The sequence below is a fragment of the Cyclopterus lumpus genome, chromosome 4, assembly GCF_009769545.1.
Source record: "Cyclopterus lumpus isolate fCycLum1 chromosome 4, fCycLum1.pri, whole genome shotgun sequence".
In the NCBI taxonomy this organism is placed as follows: Eukaryota; Metazoa; Chordata; class Actinopteri; order Perciformes; family Cyclopteridae; genus Cyclopterus; species Cyclopterus lumpus.
The window spans coordinates 13,229,436-13,251,896 of record NC_046969.1 but is presented as its reverse complement, the minus strand read 5'-3'; the positions used below and the strand labels follow the sequence as shown (position 1 = coordinate 13,251,896).

At 41.2% G+C, this 22,461-nt stretch overlaps 1 protein-coding gene across 1 annotated transcript; it reads right to left on the bottom strand.

Moving 5' to 3' along the window:
* Positions 1 to 48: 48 nt before the first annotated feature.
* On the bottom strand, positions 49 to 17,153 carry LOC117729182. Its single transcript, XM_034530002.1, has 14 exons — positions 17,124 to 17,153; positions 15,407 to 15,495; positions 10,785 to 10,828; positions 4,154 to 4,367; positions 3,835 to 4,071; positions 3,623 to 3,736; positions 3,318 to 3,446; positions 3,066 to 3,215; positions 2,399 to 2,545; positions 1,424 to 1,620; positions 1,265 to 1,325; positions 1,011 to 1,119; positions 476 to 513; positions 49 to 336 (listed from the first exon to the last, which is right to left on the bottom strand). The coding sequence occupies exons 4-9, from the start codon at positions 4,365 to 4,367 to the stop codon at positions 2,457 to 2,459; spliced, it is 933 nt and encodes a 310-aa protein (XP_034385893.1). The 5' UTR covers positions 10,785 to 10,828; positions 15,407 to 15,495; positions 17,124 to 17,153; the 3' UTR covers positions 49 to 336; positions 476 to 513; positions 1,011 to 1,119; positions 1,265 to 1,325; positions 1,424 to 1,620; positions 2,399 to 2,456.
* Positions 17,154 to 22,461: the final 5,308 nt, after the last annotated feature.

Below are 22,461 nucleotides of genomic sequence, written 5' to 3'. Positions count from 1 at the left end.
ACAGTGAGTGCTCTTACTGAGTTTAAATCACACTTGATTTCCAAGAAAAGCAGTATTACCAACGTTTATGCAATGACAACATGTTCCACATTTAAAGTGCACATTAAAACATGAAAACAAATATCATAACCATTTAACAAAACACTTGTGCTGTCAAGCAAGACATTACAAGTTTATCGTATCTTTTCTTTAACAGACTCTACCAGATGTAAGCAGATTAACAAGTGATAAAGACAGAAAACTAAGTAATACGTGCATAATGATGATTTTGTTGGCAGTTCAATCCGGCCTTTCCTCATCGGCGTCTGTCTTCAGATCTCGGGACATTAATATAAGCTAACAGCAAAAAAATAAACGGGAAATAGTGTAATGATTGTTGGATGTTCATCAAATGATGGTACACTGTACAGGTACATTCTACATACTTGCTCAAAGACTTAAACATCTAGAAACAAAAAGTAATACGTCTACTCACTGGCTGTTAGTTTGATCATCGCATCTTCATTCACAACCCTGTTGAGAAATAAAGTGAAGATTGTTTTATAGAACAACTTTCATATAGAATATAAGTCATTGGGCTATTAAAAAGCTTTGACGATCTGGTAATCTATGAACAGAATTTATTAACCTCACTAAATATATAAATTCAGCTGCAACAACTGTCCCTGTGCTATAAATTGATAACAACAACAACAGCAACTGCAAAACACTTTCTGACTTTCTGCGCCTCAGAAGAAGACCAGAAGCCCAATGACAGCTTTGTCATTATCTGTAAAATGATGGAGAAATAGTATCAGTGGTGGCATTTATGTTATGTATAGCAATGGATGTGTGTACCGTCAAAAATTACATTATATAGAGAATGGAAAAAAAGCTTTATAATAGTAATGCCATTTATGTCTAAAATGCAATAATAGTTATCTTTGTTTACTGTAAAGAATATATGTATTGAATGCAGTATATGTATATGTGTAAAACAATCACAGTCAAATTGACAGAATAACCCTTACTGGGACTTCCTGCGCCTCAGAACGTAGATCTTGTAGACGACTAAAAGCAGAGCCACAGATGTAAGGATGATGAGGAAGACCAGAAGCCCAATGACAGCTTTGTCATTATCTGTAAAATGATGGAGAAATAGTATCAGGGGTGGCATTTATGTTATGTATAGCAATGGATGTGTGTACCGTCAAAAATGTGTCAAATGATTTCACTGAACAATGTGAGACCATTTATTTACACCATTAATTTAAACCGCACGTACAGGAAGTGGAAACAGTTTCTTTTTTGGGTTTGCTGCAAAATCTTCCGTTGCAAACTTTCACCTGGAAATACAAAATAAAAACCCATATTATTAGGAATTATAGCACTTGAACAAACCGATGAATACAGGTGTAATAATCTTGTGAAATCTTATGCAAACCTCCACAGCGTAATTCGTTGAGTAGCTTAGATCTTTGAATTCAAAATCACATTTTTCTTTGTCAAACATCTTGACACCATTAAGATATGCAACGAATTTCTTCTCACGTCCAAAAGAACTTTTTCGATAAGCACACGTTACTTTTATCACGTTATGCTCTGGAACATTCACCGCCAGTGAAGTAATCTCTTCTGGTACTAAGAGAGTGAAGAAAAACAAGAAGTGTTCCTTTAGCTCCAACACTTGCTCAGTCAGTGATACTTAAGTTATCTTGATGAGCCGTTTGAACACTGAGAAGCATCATTAGTATGTTGCTGTATTGTTGTCCTGGTTGTAAGTATATATGAAGACACAATGTGTCATATGTTTTAAATCTTGAAATGCAAACTGTAGATGTTAAAGCAGGAAACACATACATTAAGAGATGATATATGATTGGCAGACACATAAGTAAATGGAATAATATTTACATTACATTAAAAGTTGTTTGTTTAAAATTACAGGATTTACAGTGAATGCACATTTAATTAAGTAATGTTTTTAGTTTTTTAAATATTTGTACTAATTCTTTGGAATGTATCTGTCTATAAGTCGAGTCAATAATTACTCTGGTACCAAACTCACCACCTGTGATAAATAAACAGGTCCGAACTGCCTGAAGCGAGACTTCTAGCCCAGTAACAGAATAACACTGAGAGTAACTGCTGCACTTCAATAATGTTTGGAGCTGCATTGTAATGTTCATAATCATGGAAATGTGGTGTTCTTATACTGTCGGCCTACTGTTATGATTATTGATATCAGGGATTGATTTGCTGTCTGATAATCGTCATTTAATGTGATATGTTTAAAAAGACAGACAGGATAAAGAATCAGATCAATTACATCACAATGTGGATTTGAACAATTTGCCTGAACAATATTATTACTAAAAGTCTAATAAATAAATAGTCTGTCTTTTCTTTAGACACTTACTTCCAGGCTCAGTTAAGTAGTAAAATTCAGTCGATTGGGCAACTTCCTTGTTGATATATTAGCTGTGGACTTTACAGGTATAGCTGGTGTATGGTTCCAGTCCTGTAATATGACATGTTCTTTCTGATGGCTTCGCTTTAGCTGACACTGCAACATAGATTCATTAGTTTGGTTGTGTTTGACTAAACAAGGCCACAAAAAACAGAACAGAAATATACAACAGCAGATTGTTTTGTTGGTTAAGTTACCCATAAAGAGACAATACAATGGATATCAGTCAATCAATTATTAATATCCTCCATCATTGGTAGATCACCAACTCGGTCCTGCAATCTAAACTTGAGTAAACATGTTGTGCTATAAGGCAAACACAACTTTAATAACATTGAGCAAAGTTGTTTTTTTATGTTTCATCGTTATTTCTGTATCAAACTTCATGTCCTTTTGTGAATCTTCACCAAACTGTGACTTGTGATATCGTCTCAGGTTTTTTTACTCCTACGATCACTCAGCGCGCTCAAGTGTGAGCATGAAGCACTGATTCAAATGTCCACAGTAGGTTTCACTATTTAGGGAAAAAGTAGAAGGATCTCCAAAGACTTCCAAAAGGTCATTCCTGTAAAATGTATGAAATGATAAAAGGGTTACAGTAAATACTTTTACTCACTGCTGTGTTTCTGACTGGGGGAACAAGTGCAGTCATAAGAAAGCTTCTTAAGATCAGGAAGCACAGGACCACACTTCTTACTGGTCGTGTCCCAACTCAACTCAATGGAGGTGTTGTTGACAGTTTTCTTTGGGATGCCTATTGTGAGATCTGTTGGAACACATCAGGCATCTGTAACACTGACCTGAACATCTGGAGCTGTTTTCTGCTAAGTTATCGTAGGTTACAAGTTCTTATCATATATTAACATACCACAGTCAATCCTGAACAGGACAGTCGTGTGATTCACAGTGACATTGTTGTCTTTGATCTGACCAGTACAGTTGTAGTCTGTGAAGGGCTCCAGCTCAGACAGTTTCCAGGTGTTGGGTTCATCGGGTTCTGTGCAGACACAAGGATGACAGCTTTTCTTTAAGAGCTGGGATTTGTACGTTTTAAGTCAAATTGTTACTACAGGTTGAGCATCTACTGTGACAAATGGTCTCTTTTTATTTCCATGTAAATCCATTCATAATGTTGACAGACAAAGTCTCTTTACCGCTAGTCGTTCCACTTACTCTGACAGGTGTAATCGATGGTGAGATTGTTGCAGTTTGGAGGTAATTCTGTTTCTATTTTTGCAGGAAATTTATTTGAACGTATTTGATTTATTTCACTTGGATCTAAGAAATCTGTAGAAAAGAAAGGAAACAGCACAGACATTAAACCTGATGACACAAGGTCAACTCCACATGCAATTCAAAACACACGAGGACTCGGCTGCACATACCAACAGGGATGTTGTTGGTGAGGCTAAAGGAAGCCCCACACTTTCCTGAAGTGAAGGTTGAGGTTACATTTGTGCAGATGTCATTGAAACCAGGTTTGATGCAGAACTCCCTAATGTCACTTTTGCATTGCTCAGCTGAAATATTATCTGATGTTGACAGTGAAGAGCTGATGTCCCAGTCACTCTGGTAACAAACATATCCAGGCATGCAGCTGCCATCTTTAACCTCATCTTGACCTGAAATACACAAATCAAATAATCTGTCTGGTTGTCTCATTTCATAGATTAAAAGAAAATATAATGAATTGTTTTTACTCACTCATCTCCAGTGTCATAATATCAGTTGTACAAGATGATTCTTTGCCAGCACTATCGATAAATGTCACATTCAGCTCATATTCAGTACAGGGCTTCAGGTGATTGATTTCATGAGAGCTTTGCTTGAAGGACTGAAGGAGGGGTTGGCCCGGTTGGCCCGGTTGGCCCTTTTCTTTGAGGCTGATGGAGGAGCTGGCATTGGTCGAGTTCAACATGTCAACCAGGAGGCCAAACTTGATGGGTGTGACGGAGTAAGAACCTGAACACAAGATCAACAGAGTTATAAAATCTCCTACTGTGGTCCATAAAAAACACCAGATGACAATGATATAATTAGTGGTTTGTTAAAAATAAATAAAGTATTGTCCCTTGAAAAATATTACTGATACTCACACTGTTGGGGTGGAGGAGGCGCTAATGTAGTGGCTGGTGAACACAATCAGATGAGATTTGAAAAGGAAACGCATCATATTTGATCAAACAGGAAAAGAAGATGTGAAAAAAAGTAGTACTGAGCAAAGAGTCAATAAATGTAATATTATCAAACCAAACTTGATGAGACTCAGCCTTGTTTGAAAGACACATTTGACGTCAACTTTGTCTCACGTAAACTATCGAACACACTCCAGGTTTATTCACATAAAGACAGCGTCAGTGGACACGATATAAACAAGTTTTTCAAATTTGACAGAAAATATAATTTATTTTCCTATTCCTATTTCAGATACAGTATAACTTGACATACACATTAGAAAGTAACCTCAGTGTAGAAATCTGTCTGGTTCATGATTTACAATAGATTCACTTTGCAGGCACTTCAGAGAGGGAAGCAAAATCCACAAATATATTTCATGGGTTGAGCATAACCTAATCAATATAATGAGCACAAATACTATGTAGCCTCACTGGAGTATCTACTATTGTATTGTATCCATCATTTGAGAGTCTAAACTTACACTCCCAAAAAGTATAGATACTTTGCATTCAGTAATTGTTAATTTGCTTTCGCTCAGCTTAAAATCCGGCAATTAAGGCGAGACACAGTAAATGAAAAATATAAAACTATTTAAATACTAGATAACACCTTGGAACTTCCCAATTTGATTACTTACATTAAGCTAATTATTTTTTTTGTACAGGTTTTCTGAAATATTAAGTTTGAATATGCAAATGATGCAATTTGGTATTCAATGATATGATCATTTGGAAACGTTTCCAGAACAGTCATCTGAACATTGGATAGATGTGGTGAGGCGATGGGGGACAGACAAACGCTGAGCTCAGGATGTGGTGTTGTGCGCCCTTGCTTCACTTTATCGAGTATGCTCACCATCAGTCTCTTTACTTTCTGCTCATATTTTGCATACTAGCACGCACATTTCTGACCTTACTTCATTTTACGCGCTGCACTTACTCTTTTTAAATTGTTTTACCTATAATGCCGGTGACTCTGTAAGAAAGTGAAAAAACAACTGACCGAGTCAAATATCCCAAATAAAATTCTCAGATTAGAGCGGTTTGCTAAAATTGAGTTGGAGAAGAAGAAAGTTCTTGCTTCTTTAACTGCCGTTTGATAAGTCCTCATTGCATCTTTCAAAATCTCATAAAATAGATGTAAACCTGTCTTTTCCCCCATTTTCGTTCCTTTCTCCAGGCTCTCTTTAATTCCTGGGTGGATTTGTTTAGCCAGGGCTATCTGACCTTTGGTCTTTCAGGGGGCCAACAGAGTCCAGCGTGGTCTGACCGGTGTGATTAAAAAGGGAGCTAAAAAAAGCTGAGAGAACTTGCTTGCAGATGTAGAGTTATAAAATCCGGCGGCGGACAGGTGCAGTGTGAATAACTGGAAGAGGATGTAATAGAACCACATTGAACAAAAGTCTTTGTGATCAGAAACACAGATATCCTTTGTCTCAAGTGGTCAGGGCTGAAACCCCTGTAAATAACCAAGTCGAGGGTGTGACCCACTGAGTGTTGCTCCTGTACAGCCTGAGTGAGGTTAAAAGATTCCAGGGTATCCATCAAATCTGTGACAAAAGTCTGTGAAGGGCAGCAGACATGTATGTTAAAATCACCTCAACATTTCGTTGTAAAATGGGACGGTAACTCTGCAAACTCTTGAATATAAGTTTGTAGATTATTTAAATGATCACTGGATCTTTAGAGTTTACTATAAAACCAAGATGTTCAAATGCAGTAAAACGTCTGTTTAAAGTGCATTTAAAACCCTCTCTTGCCAGACAGCTGTAACATCTGGTGAGGGGTTGCTTCAATGAGAGAACTACAGTCTCCCTGCGAATGTGATGATAAAAAAAAAAAGTCTAATTTATTAAAAGTAATAAAATCCTGAGCTAAAAACAACTTATTATTTAGATATCTGATATTTAAGAGGCCAAACCTTAACAGGCTTCGGGACCAGGAAGTAACAGAGGTTGCAGAGGGACTTGAATTATTTGGTTATGGTTAACACCCGAGCGGTTTGACATATGACACATATCACATCCATGTGATAGGAAGTGATGGTGGTTATAGAAAAGAGCTTCTCTGTCCTGTTTATGAGAGCTGAATGCAATGCAGGAGAGGATGAAAGAGGTGACTTGACATACTAGGAGGGACCTTTGGAAGGAGCTCTTATGGGAATCAGTGTGCTGAGGTTGTGATGAAGTGGAAGAGGGGAGATCCGTCTGCTGGGTGTTTGTGTGAAATGGTAACAGTCATGTGGAGGACTGCTGGCCCGTATGCTGCAGGTTAGCCAACAGCATGTGGCTCCGCCTCTTATTCGGATGGATCGTGTCTCTTTTAAACAAAGAGACACAATCCCAGAACAGGTTTAAATTGTAAATAAAACCCATGCTGTGAGTCCTGCGGGCTGACTGGAGCCCGATATGGAGGCTGAGGAGTCTGCTAAAGCGGTCAGCTCCACGACCAAGAGTGGGGATAGGGCCTGACATAAAAACAGTCTTTCCAAGTCCTTAAAAATGTCAAACGGGAGGTTAAAATCGATTTGGGTGCGTTCAGACTCCCGGTGTGTTGTGTCATTTGTCCCTACATGAACTGCAATTCTCTTAATGGAGGTTGGGAGTGAAGGCAGTAGATTCAGGATAACGGGGACAGTGGCTTCGGGGAAACAGTGAGTGAGAGCGTTTATGAAGTGGTACAATAATTCATGTATTTGGGGGGGGGGATGTGTGTGGACTGGTTGGAGAGGCTGGTTTAAAAAGGTTAAATTCATTCAACTGAATTGTCCTGCAGCTTTAAATTATTAAAATCAGGTGTGAAGTGATGTCAATCAAAAAAGCCATGATATCCATAATATTTTCATCTTCTAAAAAGAGACATTTACATGCAGGGAATCTGTGTGTTTCTCTACTCTGTGTACTGTATTGTTGGACAGTGAATTAATGTGTTAGGATTCTGATCATATTAGGCTCTTAGGAGGTTTATTTTCTGTTCCTTCATTTCAGATGTGAGTGGGTACGTTTGCTGAAAATATTTGTGCTTTGTCTCGTAGTGGCGCTTCACATTGTCTCTCTCGATAATCCCCACGGGTCTCTTAACATATGAGATAACTCTCTGGCTCATGTAATACACATTTTTTGAGATGGTTAGCAGCGCATGTACAGTAATGGGTCGGTGTGTTTCCTGGACCGCTGAACGAGAGCCGTATCTATCTAAGGGCTAGAAAAGCTGCGGCGGTTAAAATAGAAGCGCTCCATCAAAATTGAATGCTAATAAGACGGAGGTTCTTCTTTTTGCACCAGATAAAGTTGTCCCGACGGCCAAGCAGAGTATTGGTCCACTCTCCTCTTGTGTCCACTATGCCAAGCAGCTTTCTAGATGTGTTTTTTTTCCAGCTAAGAAATATTAGTAAACTATGATCTATAGTATCAAACGCTGAAGTAGAGACGCTCATACATGCCTTCATCTCTTCTCACATTCAGAATATAGGATCTACTTTCACTCTCACTTACAGAGCACTACGCGGTCAGACTCCTTATTTACCAGCGAAGCTCTGAGGTCAAACCTGTTATCTTCTGTCCGTCCCACGCACTCGCCTTAAGACCCGTGTGACCAAAGCTATGGCTCGCTCTGCCTGCACCCCGACGGGTTTTCTGATTCTGTGAATCTGTTTAAAAATCAACTCAAGACATCACAGGTCGCCGTCGGACTCTGCCCTATTGCGGCTGAGTGTCAGCTGACTCGGCTGTGTTTCAGCTCCATTCGGCCAAATGTAAGCCAGTTTTGGCCCATATCATTTTGGCAAAACTGGTTCAGATTTAGCTGTTACAAACAGGGAGCCGAATTAATCGGCAGACAGCACTGACACGGGTTCTGGCCCGTTGATGGTGACCATATCCGGGCCCGATCGGGCGTTGTAGACACAGGCCTATCCTGGATGAGACATGATAAGTAAGGAAGTAAAGAAAAATCTATATCGCGCTTTTCATAGACATTAGTCACAAAGTGACAGGAGCGGTATTTCAGACAAGAAGAATACATAAATTACACAAGGTGACAATACAAGGGCCACTAATTTACAGTTTTTTAAACATAGAAAAGACAATAGACAGTAAAATACACAATAAAATAAACAATAAAAACAGATTAGCTTCCTGGACTTGTTCCCCAAACCCTAAACCTCGCCTTTGGTTTCAAGTCAAGCAAGCGGGAGTGATGTCACACCAAACGAGCCTGCCTTTACCTTAACGTTTGGGGACAGGAAGCCTCATTTCAGCTACGCCACCAAGAACAGGAAGTCTTCTCTCATCTAATCTTCACTTGCTTCTGCTCAAGTGTGAAATCCCTCTGTGAGATTTAGCTTTAGGTGAAGCCTTTCTTGTACTCAAATATATTATTTTGGCATTATAGGCATTTAGATACATGGCTGATATCAAATGCACAGTTTAACTCCACACCACCAGACAGAGTAATTAAAGGAAATACTGATGTTAACACACATTGAGGCTTCCATGTTACTGTTTTCTGTCTATTTGGCTTCTGTTCGACTGTTTGAAATCAGACTTGATGAGAAGATTTTACATCTGAGCCACGAGACGTACATGAGTGAAACTTCTCAGAGCTCCTCTTCTTTCACGATGACTCCTCCCAGTTCTTAAGCTTACAGGCCTACAGTCGCTCAGCCATGTAAAGAACTTGTGAGGAGCGAGCACTGCAATGTGCAAGGAAAAAGATGGCGTCTTCCTTTCTTCAACTTTGCTCTGTGTTTTTTTCTCTCTGTCCAAAGAAAGACAACATGTGGCCACTGGCTCCAGAAGTGCATTTCTTCATTTCTGCTGTTCCTTCTGTGTGAATTACATTTATAAGAGATGTGAGAACTCTTTAAAGTCATTGATCGTGCATGGTGTTTGATCATCATGCTTTTGCCTTGGAGCCCAAAATGCTTACTTCTGTTTACATACACAAGAAGATAGGGGATAAAAGAGGAAGGAGAGTCTCTGTGCGGCTCCTACCTGGTCTCCTCCCGGCTCCCTCCTCATTACTACTCATTCACCTCACTGCCCAGCTGCGTGCTTTCTATCCACTCATTGCCAGATTGTTGTTGCAACCACAGTTAGTCGTTCTCGTCGTATTGTGTATTCTGACTTCATGACTACTTTTGTCACTTCCCTGTATTTTCCCTGTTTTCCTGTGCCCACAATGGATCGTCCTCTCCGGCTCCGCAGCCTGCCTGCCTTGCCACTACCTGCCACGCTCACACCCCGCTCTGCCTGCCCTGCCTTGCTCTGCCCCGTCACCCACCATCGCCCTCTTACCCTCGGTCGCCGATGCTCCATATCTTACCAGTATCATCACTCATTATCCCCTGAAAATAAACCTTCCAACTTTATTCACTTCCCTAGTCGGCATTTGGGTCTAAAACTACAGTCCGTGAAACTCTCCGGGGTGCGAGACTCACACACTGGGTGGTGAGCTGAGAGGAATCTGGATGAAACACAGTCAGCTACTGAAATATATGAAACTAATACATGCAACTAAGCAGACCCAATTCTTGAGTTTAGACAGTTAGATACTGAGCGGGTAGAGGCTTTAACTTGATGCTGCAGTTATACAGTGGATGAAGCTCAGCGAGGATGAGATGAATCTCTATCATATATACAGAATACAATGTAGAGACGGGAACACAGAAGCACTGATTCAAATGCCCACAGTCTGTTTCACTATTTAGGTAAAGCCCCACCCTTTCCTGAAGTGAAGGTTGTGGTTCCATTTGTGCAGATGTCATTGAAACCAGGTTTGATGCAGAACTCCCTAATGTCACTTTTGCATTGCTCAGCTGAAATATTATCTGATGTTGACAGCGAAGAGCTGATGTCCCAGTCACTCTGGTAACAAACATATCCAGGCATGCAGCTGCCATCTTTAACCTCATCTTGACCTGAAATACACAAGTGAAATGATGGTAAATGGTAATGGACTTTTATTTGTAAAGTGCTTTGTTCGTCTTCCGACCACTCAAAGCGCTTTTTATAATACATGTCGCACTACAATTATTTGTACTCACTCAGGTGATTGATTTCAAGAGAGCTTTGCTTGAAGGACTGAAGGAGGGGTTGGCCCGGTTGGCCCTTTTCTTTGAGGCTGATGGAGGAGCTGGCATTGGTCGAGTTCAATATGTCAACCAGGAGGCCAAACTTGATGGGTGTGACGGAGTAAGAACCTGAACACAAGATCAACAGAGTTATAAAATCTCCTACTGTGGTCCATGGAAACCAACTGATGACATTGTTTAATCAGTTTGTTTATATAGATGTTGGAAAATGATATAATTAGTGAGCTTTTCAGTTAAACAAAGCAATGTTGAACGTTGAACGAAAGCAGTTATTCGATCAGAAACATCTTGGTTATATCGTCAAAAGAAATCAGCTTTCGTTACACCTTTAAGACTTAAGGATGACATACTGTATACTAGGACATGGCTTCACAAAACACCTTTTTGTTTCCACATTACCGTGGAATTGGCCAGCACAGGTGAATTAGAGGAGGAGAGAGAGAATATATCAGATTTCTTGGAAACCACGACAGAATACAATGGCAATGTATTGTCTACATTTACGTTTAAACGTCAAAACAGTTTAGGGATTTGTTTAGGTCTCAACGCCCTGATCTCCAGGTGGCAAAGGCTTAGACACTCGGCAGATGGGGGTTATGGTGCGGTGGCATTACTTGGATACACAATCCTGTTGAAAGAACTTTACTTTGACACATTGTTGTGCATTGGCAAGCTTGCTGTAAAGTCAACACTGTATGTAGTTTACAGCTGTCTAATGATAGACATCGTTATGTGCCTACATTGTTGTGGTGACAGCTCGAAGAGGTACCTGAAACCTTTATCAATTAAGTCCAAAATAGCTTCATCTTTGGTGACCGTTACTTAAATCATGTTTTTGTTTCAAAGTGTCTGAATTCTTCCCTATGGGAGATGTATGGTTTCTGCAACCCCTATAGACCACCGAGGGCTGGGGCGCAGAAGCTGTACATTGAAAATGGCCCCCTTATGTTAAATTTAGGCGATTACAGCCCTGCTTTGGTATGTAACGTTTGCTTTAGGATTGAGTAGCTGCATCATTTCACAAGTACTTCCAATTTGAGACATGAAACATAAAACAAGCAAAGAGCAAATGTTTTACTGCTCTTTCTGTGGTCCTGAGAGACAGCAGTAACACCAGTGTCTCTCTCTCTCTCTCTCTCTGACTCCTTCCTGCTCTGAAGCTTACAGGTCAACAGTATTATAGCCCAGCCAGATGGTGTCCCCCCCCCCCCCCAATTCTAAAGAGAGAAAACATTTTTCCTTTTGCTCCTGGAGGAAATGTCTTCATTTGTGCAGTTTCATTAATTTCTGCTACGTTGTTAGTGTGTTTGAGGTCATTAGCTGAGTGTTTATGGTCTCCTTCCTGCTTGCCTCCCTTGAGTCCCCCTTCCCTCCACATCCTCACCCTATTCTGTAGGCTGCCTCCACTCCACCCAGCCAAACTACAACATCCCTCTGGGTCTTCCAAATCCCTCTTGGCCAGGGAGCAGTGGGGGTGTGCACCAGCTCCTTCCCTGTAATGAACTCCACCGGGACTGCTGTTCAGTTTCATCACAGCAAAAATTGCTCCCATGGAGCTCTGAACAACGTCAAAACAAACAGAAGTAAATATCTGGAATTAATACACAAGTTGTTTGGCGCTTCCCAACATCTATAGCTCCACCCTCATGGGCTCCTCTACTTCAGAGTATAGAGAAATATTTATACATTACAAACTGGCTTTGCATTGTGGGAGTAATAAAACATTTCTGGAAAAAGTTAGGGAGCATGCAGTGTATTCCTGCTGTTTGCCATACATCCCAAATACATGCATCCCTAAGTCCATCTTGTGGTGAAACGTCTTCACTGCAGTTTGCTTTCACTTGTGAGTCCTTTTAATATTTACAGTATGTATGCAAATGTTCTCTGTGGCAGACCTGGGCTTTGTATATGTATACTCATATAGTTAGTGTTCAAGCTTGATGATATTTAATAGCACTGGAAATAATTGTTATATATCTGAATATACCCTTTTTATGTGCTGTTACATATTATATAGTCCTAAACTTTTGCTTTAGATTTATCTAACTTTCTGTTCATGTAATTAAATATGTTGGTACAAAAATAAATCAAAACATGGGACAAGCTCATGGAAAAATGCATCCTCAAGGCTTTGTACAGATAATAACTAATATTCTTAAGACGTAAAAATGTGAAACCCAATTCTGCAGCAGAGTCTCAGCGTAAATTTGAGGGCGCTTGCACATTAAATTCTTGAGAACAAGAGTACAAAAAGTGAAGAAGGCCTGCGCGTATCCCTTCAATAGAACCATGCACGGTGTATGTGTTTATGTGTATATTAAAGCGAGAGCACGGAAGAAATAGCAGAATAATCTCTCAGCTCATCATTTATCCCAGATGATCTCTGTGTTCTGAGGCAGAAAAATGAGGCCGCTCCAGAGGACATTGACTTAGATTTTATTTATTTTTATTTTTCGTTTGTTTGTTTTGTTTTTGGAATATCAATATTTTTTGCACATTTGAAATAGCTTGTGGCGCAGGCTTGGCAATGACAGCCTGAGCTTCAAACATATTAGTTTGCTGAGAGAGAAGAATCACCAGGGACGGTCTCCAAACACAAGCGGGAACAGCAGCACAGTCCTGTTCATCATTTGAAAGCTGCTATTGAACTTGAGTAAATTTAAACAGGTTAAACTCATATTTAGAATGAAACGGTTGTCTTGCAGGCCTGCTCGGTTTTCAGGTTTGAATATTTGTCAGCAGCTGCCCTCCAGGGAAAATGTTGTGAGGTTCAGGTAAAGAAAGATGGTCCCTGCAGTCATTTATCAGTTGGAAGCTACACCCAGCAGGCCGCAACTGGCGTCACTCATCAACACAGTTCCTGACACAATAACATATGTGGAAGCAGGCACGCTCACACACAGTAAACACTACACATAATAAGCATGTGTGCGCTGCTGTAATGAGTGACTCTTGCTCTGCATGTCCTTAATCTGCAACCACCAGGCCAGCACAGAGGGGGCACAGTAAAGTACAAGCAGCCTGCAGTGAGCGGAGCCAAAATAAAAAGCCAAGTGGCTCACTAAACCCGTCAGAGGCTCTTAAAAGACCCGCACCGCTTCTCCCTCGTCTGTCCAGCAGCCCTACGGGAGGTTTATATAAACGCCGCCCTGCTAAACCAAACTCGCATGCATCGGTCCAGCCTTCCGGAACAAGCGTTTTCACAAACTGTAAACTATTGGAAACAAATGCCGTCTTAAATGTGTTCAAAAGAAACCCGATCCTCAGAGACACTTTACAGGTGGCCGGGGGTGTGTCAGATGTAGACAGCCCTCTCCAACACACACACACACACACACACACACACACACACACACACACACACACACACACACACACACACACACACACACACACACACACACACACACACACACACACACGGCATTGCTGTTTTTTGCTTCCTATGTGAGACTTTAGCCAGCCCATCTTCTCCCCTCTGTGTGGACCAGACTTCTGCCTGTAAAGAGGCTAACGTCAGGCTGTCTACTTGTGCATTAATGTCACATCCAATACAATTGTTTCCTCTCATAATAATGTATGTAAACATACATGCATTTAGCAACATAAAGATTAAAGCAGTTTAATACGTCTTACGTAATGTCACTAAATTACTTTTGTTTCTGTACTGCATTGATAACAGCAATCGGTTCCCAGTAACATCAACCAAAACCAGTAAAACCCAAGTAATTAAGGCTAACAGTGTGCTCAAGGATCTACTTTGCATAATGCACATGTGGCCATCTAAACATTTAAGGACAAGTGCAAATCAAATATTTAAATCCTGTTGACAACATGCTGAATTAAAACCAGGTTTTATTTTTAGATGAACGCTGTTTCAGTCAAACTTTATCATCTTGTGTTCTTGGACAAAACTCTCTGAGATTTTCTTTGTTGGTGATAAACATCAGGAGGGTTTTATGTCCTCTTAAGTCTCCTATATTTCAACCGTATGCCAGACTTCCGAAAGGATTTTCCTCACTGTCACATGCACATGTGCTCGGCTCTAGTAAAATAAGCACTCTGGCCATAAACTTGCCAATGAGCTGTCCCCAAATAACCACATCTGTCAGCTCAACTTAAACAGGCCCTTAAGAGTCACTTTTAAAGATGAAGGGACCACGCCGGCTGTACTTAGACTAAATCGAGACAATTCTTATCTCTGGCATGAAATTTAAAAAAAATAGATGATATGAGAAACGTTCATGTGATTCTCAAGATTAGGATTCTGATTCTAGATGGATACAATTATTCATTATTCATTTTTTATAAAACAACTTACTTAATAATATTTCTTAAAATAAAAATTGAAGGTGCTTTTTATACTATACATGCATTGAACATTATGTAATACTGCACTTTCTCTCTAATTATCGTGGTATTAGAACTGACTCAGTTTTTATTACCAGCCAAGTTAAATTTAAACCATCACACACTTGCACACACCTTGAGCATCTCAGCTCATCACAGTAAAGCCGGGACTATAAACTGATTGCTGGTCTCACATTTAGGCATGCAGTTTGTGTCTCAGGAGTGATTTAAACACAGCTAGTGTGATATGAGCTGAGACCCTGTACACTGGGGAGCAGAGATGTGTATGAGTGTGTGTGTGCTATGAAAGGGAAGAGAGAGAGGGTGTTGTTGTACCTGGCCATGCTGTGTGTCTTTGTTCCCACGGTCCTCTCTGTGCTGCAGTCAACCCCTCCACCTCTGGTAGCACACTGACTGTACCCCCTCTGAAATTATGGAAACAAAAAGTCATCCTAAAACTAAGGTTTAAAGGTTGCTGACAAGGGAGGAGAGGGTGGATGAAAGAGAACACGGAGAGTGTGGGTTGCTGTCAGCATATCCTAGATAAGTTTTGGTTGTCAACTTTAAGAAGAAGCTCAAAAATGAGACTCAAGACGAGACATTGTCTGGTAAAATAACAGTAGTTGGTGTATTACTAGCTGCACCAGAAAGAGAGGCGAGGAGCCAGACACACTTTTTCATGGTTCAAATAAAATTTAAAAAAAGAGGATGAAATAAAAACTTGGATCATTGTGAAATGCCGTCAGTTCTGGATATAATCAATAGCTAAAGAAGAATCCAGTTCAGGGTTGTCTCTCATATTTCAATCCCTGCTCTTCTGTGATCAATAAAAGTGAGCTGAAATCAAAGCAGGCCCTCTTTACTATTGTCTATTCAACGTTAGCAGACAAAGACTGAAGAGCCTTTGATCGCCCTGTCTGCAGGGCCCACAGCTAAACACAGACCCCATCCTCCCACTCCCACCCACCACCTCCAGGTGAGCAGTGTGTGTGTGTCTGTCTGTGCGCAGGCTAAACAGCATGGTTTTTGCACACATACACGAGCACACAGACAAAAACAAAAGCCCTTTTTATAGGACGAGTCCTCTTCTATGTTGTTGTGTTCTGTCCCGCTCCCTCTTGTCCTCTTCTGTTTGTCCTCTGCTGCCCCCTCTTTCCTTCTCCGTCTACCCCTCCTGTCCACTTTGGTTGTGTTGCCATCCTGCCCCATCCACTCTGTTGTTATCTTCTGTCTGTCCTGTCCTTTTGTATTCATCTTACACTCAGGAAATTGTGAATGACAATTTTCAGGATTACTCGATTGAGAAATATTAATCTCCAGTGAAAATGATCATGTAGTGCTTATCCTTTTCTTCTGCTTGTTGTGTCCTTTTCTTTTTTGTTGTCTTATGTCCTCTAAGACTTAATGTTTATTTTGTTCAATACTGTCCTCTTGCGATTAGTTGTCTGTCCTTTTGTCCTCTCCTGTCCGATACTCTTCTTTGTCCTTGTCTTTCTTATTTTCCCTGTTTCCTCCTCTGTGTTGTCTCCTTGTTCTTGTCATTCCACCATCTGTTTTGCTTTCTTTGGTCCCTTCCACTTCTGATATGACTCTTTCTTGTCCTCTTCCATCTTTTTCTGTCTCGTCCCTGTCTCCTCTCCGCCACTCTACTGTGTTGTGTGTTCTCTGACGGCTCAGAAGAGACACCAAAACAGCAGGACCCTTCGGCTAAACGACAGGCAGCCCTGCCGGGGCCTCCTGTTTCAGAGGATGGGAGCAGGGGATCTTATGATGACAGCCCACATGAGCACACCCAAAATGAGATTATTATATCAAGGTGCACCAGTGCACACAGGTGCAGATTAAAACTGAGGCCGTCTCCATCTGGCCACAAGAGTGCATTGCCACAGATTATAGTCATGCTGTACATGTTGACACTCGGAGTGATTAAAAGCCTAATTTGTTCTTCTTGAGATGAGATGCAGGGGAAATGTAAGAGTTCCAGGCTGGTGTCATTCACTGTTTGTATTTATATTTATGAAAAGTAATGCACTAAAATGTGCATAAAACCCACGTAATTGTGAGCCAGGACGTGCAGGGCTGACTCAAAGGAAATCGGGTGACGTAGTTCCAAGGGTGAGTTGGAGAAGGTCGGGTGGATGGATGTTAAGCAAACACAGGACTTTCCCCCAGGAGACCCTTGTTTGTGTCCTGTGCAAAACCAAAACGTACTTTAGTTACACAAGATACAGATTTAACTAATGTCACATATGTAAGGTATGTAACAATCATACTTATTTCCACCCAATTGACTGTTGTATGAGGATACTTTGGAAGTCCATATATATATATATATATATATATATATATATATATATATATATATATATATATGTGTGTGTTTGTGTCAGTGGTGGAAGATGTAAGTATAGTGTAAAAATGCTCTATTAAGTAAAAGCTGTTTCACTGCAAACCACATGACATGCGATTACCTGAAACTCTCAATTAATACCCTTTTCTCCGCTCCGTCACTATGACCAGAAAAGGTAACTCTCACTTTGCTACTATTTCTCAAACATTCCTGTGTGTCTGACCTCTATGCTTTTTAAATGTGCTGTCACCGAGGAGTGCCCAGCACAAATGGACAGGAAGCCAAATTAAAATGATGTACGTCTTCTGGTTTTGAAAAGGTGGAATGGAATGACGTCGTATCAAAGAAAGTCCCAAACAGAAATGTTTAGAAAGTCACGTGCACAAAGCGAGAGGGGACTGTTTTATTCATTATTTATGAAGTGTGCCGCCAGGTCTAATAAACACTGAGATATTATTCAGATGCCTCAAAATTAATAGACGTCGTGAACTTTATAACATTCCTCTGTTGCGTTGTTGTGTAAGTCAGAGTAGATGTTCGGCACAGAATAAGAATCATATGCATTTATGCAAGTGAACAAACATGAAGCTGAAAGTGTGTTTTGTGAATTTGTTTAAAGGCCAAAATTAGCATATAGCGACAGACAGGCCTGAGTCCTGACTTCCATTTAAAATCCCCGGTCCACACTGGGCTCTCTAGTGCCAGTCAATCACCCTCACACCTCTGAAATTGAACAGAGGCAGACATGATGAAGTGAACCTTTCACACTCGGGTGAAAGGTTGTAACCTTTTAGCCGGTATAGCTCTTCCTGTATTGTGGTGGCGGAGGGGCCTCGGTGAGCAAAAAAGGGAAATGAAGAAGATAAAAAAAGTTAAGAACTCAGAGGCAAACCAAGTTTTTCTCTCTCTCTATACGCCTAACCTTTAAGCCGAGTGCCCCCCCGTGAATCCTGGATTCCTGATTAGTTTACAGTATACTCCCAAATCAGCATAATAAAGCGTGTGATGAGGCTGATGAGATCTAACAGTCTGCTCTTGTTTACCCCGCCGCAGCACCAGCTCCTTCTCTGCATGTGTGTGTGTCTGACCCCGAGGCACCGAGTCACTTGATGCGTCTTGCATCTCTCTCTAACAAACATTTACACGCACACACTTACACACACACCCACACAACCCCCCCGCTGGTAGAAATCCTAGTTGTGCTGCCGGATCTCAGCAGAGGCCGGGAATCCACATCCCCTTTAGGCTAGTCCTGGAGTGCATCTACTCCACGCACGCACGCACACACACACACACACACACACACACACACACACACACACACACACACACACACACACACACAAACACACACACACACACACACACACACACACACACACACACATACGCACGCACAGAAACAAACACAAACCTATAAATTCATGCGAGTGCACACACACAGACACACGCTATATCTTAATGAGAGAAGGAGATGGTGCGATGAAGGCGACAGCAGAATGAAACCTACTCACCAAGGACTGACCTGTGGTTCAGGGGCGGCAGCAGCTCGGCGGGGAGCTCCTCTCCCAGTGCTGATCAGAGGGCTGCACCGCCGAGGCTGCTCACGCTGACGGCGCTGGAAAAACCAACTGATTAAACGCCACTGTCGCCTCAGCTCAGCTGCTATGTGGAAAGAAAGCTTCCTCTCTTTTATATATTTTTTCACTCTGTTTGTTTGTCAGTCTCCTTTGTTTTCTTTGTCCTCTGCTGAAACAGCGGTGCTGGTGGTTTGGAGCTGTGAGCGTGAGGGATTTGTGCGTAATTAGCTGAAACGTTCACCCAAGCAAGCACAAAAGTAAATTTTAAACTTTTTGAACTGTGCTCCTTTTTAACGGTATTTCACTGACACTCCGCTTCTCTCCCAAGATCAAAACCTTGCTTCATGGTAGAAATATATTTTACTTGAGTCTTTGGAGTACATGGACAGCAAAACAGTGCTGCCAACTTGCAAGTCGCATTAACTAGTTATGCAAACTTAAATATTGCAAAGTGTGTGCATGACAAAAAGGCATGGCTATGAGAATACATGCAGGTATTGATGTTAACAGAGTGACAGACAGAATAATTGGATCCGCTGACCACCTTTTTGAAATTGTGTAATCCCAACCTTTATATAGCTACTTCTACAGAAGCTCTTTTGGCTGTTGGTTTGACAGAGAAGCTCAGTGACTCCATTGAGACAAAATGTTCAAATGTACTGTATTTGTGACGAGTTTGCGCCACATGAAGGCTTGAGGGATATTGTTTTGCTAAATTAGGTGTGCAGAACAATACTTTCTAAAAGAAAAATAATCCTTTTGTGACTTGAAAATTATTGAATTTATTGGAACTTACAGCAGCTAAACAATAAAATGAGCTCAGATGAAAGGGGTGAGAGTTAGTCCACAAAAGACGATAAAGTTTTGGGTCAGAGGTTGAGGGCAGCCTGGCCTGGCCTGCCTACCACACCTCTCCATCAGTAGCCAATTCACAGTTCTCTGGACCACAGAATAGGGATTCTCTGTCTGTGTTTGACCACATAAGGTGAGGACATAGCAGTGTTGAATGTGGAGACATTCTGGCACAAATGAAGGGTTAGAAGACTCTGCCCATTATCTGTGCCCTCTGGCCTAGTTGGGCGAGTCATCCAAGGATGGGCTGCAACTCTGCCAGCCCTGGGGCCAGACTTTGCTGACTGCCAGCCCCCTCCTGCCACATGCACAATGTCATCAAGCCTTTGTTGGTTGGTGGGATAGAGTGCAAAAAAGATTTTCTTTCCCAATAGAAACATAACATTTAATCATTAGCATCAATTAATTTGACAAAAAGTTTTTTTAAAAAGTATGACATACCGGGTTCTGACTTGAGCACAATAGTTTGCTGAGGCCAGTGTGCAGGCTGCCCCCCACCCTAGTGTACCTCTCACCCTGGACTTCAACAGTTTGTCCGTGGGCTTCGGTCAGAGTTGACAGATCATGGAAGGGCTGGAAGAAAGACAGGACGGGGGCAAACAAAGGAGGAAGCTCACTGCCATGCCCTTGAATGACAGAGAGCGGCTCTAACAGACAGACAATAGCCACCTTGCATATCCAGTCAAGCCAACTCTTCATTTATCTTCCCCAGTTTTGTCTGCCTTTTTTATAATTTGAAAGTTAGCCCCTCTCATTTCAAAGTCACTGTCCACCCTTTGCCCCCGCTGTGACAGCCAAGAGACAAGCGAATATCTCTAGGCAAGAGAGAAAGAGAGACTGAGCATTATCTCATCTGGGGCCACCGGCAGCAGAAGGAAGGAAAAGAAGAAAAGGGGAGGAAAAGGGCGAGAGAACCCACTGAACGGGTAAGCTACGGCAGAGCAGGGAAGCAATGGCTAGCAGCACAAAGAATGGTTCTCCTTCTGTTTTTCAGCTCCATTAATATCTGAGTTCCAGCCTGCATATATCCTCATTCATTATTCATGAACCAACCAGGAAAGAACGCAAGCGGGGAGGAAGGTGGGAAAGCAAAGGCCAGAGATAGTTCCAATCAGTCTTGGACACTGAGTGGCAGAGCCCGGGGTTTTATGGCTCGCTGTTCAAATGAGACACTGCGCCGTGGTAAAAGGTCCACACTGGCCCGCTGTTAATGACCAGCAGGACGTATTAGAGGCTGCACCACTCGTAAAGCTAGCTGCCACACTGGGTAGCAAATGTAACCAAGCTAAACTTGTGTTGGTTCTACATGACAGCGCTGTGTGAACACTATACTACACACCTGAACATGAACTGAGCCAAAGAGAACTGCATACATTTTGACAGCCTGCAGTAATGGCCTTTAATTTATGTTGCTGTTTTCATTCATCAAACCATTTAAGCCATTTGAAAATGGGTTTTTAATGCATTTTCTGCCCAACAGACCTATTGTGCAAGACTCTCAAACAAACTTCATACCACACCGCTACAGTCAATGAATACATTACATTTTGTGCTGATGGTGAACAAATCTCATGAAAAGACCAAAACCAACAATGATTGAAGTATTGTGTGGCCAAAGTCTGATATTCCTCTGTGCCATACATCACCAAACTATTCAAAACACATAAACGAGCCACACACTTTTCTCATTCACTGTTCTTTTGAGTTGATCCCATAAACGCCCTGCTGCCAGAAATTCTTACTAGAGTACCAAATGTGTATTTATCCACTACTGAAAATAGTCCCCAACAAGTGCACTATTTACTCTTGTTGATTGGGGCGAAAAAGGTGCAGTGCTCAGCTGTTTTAGGACATTATTTAGCCTTTAAAGAGGGGTCTATTTGTGGCCCTTTTTAAAGGATTAATACCTTCAGAAGAAACTAGTAAAAAGGTGGACAGACCCATTCTTAGTATTTTGTTTCTTTTCATTTGCAACAAGAACAATATGGAATATCACAGGGTTTTCCTGTAAATCCCAAAACTATCCCTAATCTACAGTATTAGCACAACCTATAAATTGTACAAAATGTGTTATTTTATTCTTTGGGAAGTGAAACACTCTATCAGCCATGTTCCAGTATTCGGTATTAAATATAATTGTATGCAGTTAATATTGATACAATTCCTTTTTGCCTTTGTGTGCTTAAACATTCTTGAATTGATGCTTAGTCAGATCAGTGAAACCACTGTCCCTCAGGCACAGATGTCACTTTAAAATGCCACACGCCTACCAGCATCATTGTTCAGAGATTAGTGAACAAAAATGAAAACAAGCCTTCAATGAATATGTTACACTAAAAGGGAATTTCTAAGCAGAATGTATAGTAAGCATTTTGCAAAAGACTTTGCAAAAGAGCAGATATTTTAGCATCTCATGGGGCATCTGGTGAGTTTGCCTTCACTGCCTGTGTGTGTGTCTATGTGTGTATGTGTGTGTGTGTTTTCCTGAAGTCTCAGAAATGGTAATGCCCTTAACCCCAATGCAGGGAAGACTTAACAGTTGGTATTGACTTTGTGAACATTTACTATTGAGGATTCAGACTATTCAATTCTATTTCAACTGAGGGCTG

Bases quoted from the DNA above. Each gene is read 5' to 3' on its own strand.
- LOC117729182 (XM_034530002.1), bottom strand. From the start codon at position 4,367: ATGTTGAACTCGACCAATGCCAGCTCCTCCATCAGCCTCAAAGAAAAG. The intron at 3,447-3,622 runs GTAAGTGGAACG...GTGTCTGCACAG, and splicing joins CATCGATTACACCTGTCAGA to AACCCGATGAACCCAACACC. The intron at 2,546-3,065 runs GTGAGTAAAAGT...TCTATGTTGCAG, and splicing joins CCCCAGTCAGAAACACAGCA to TGTCAGCTAAAGCGAAGCCA.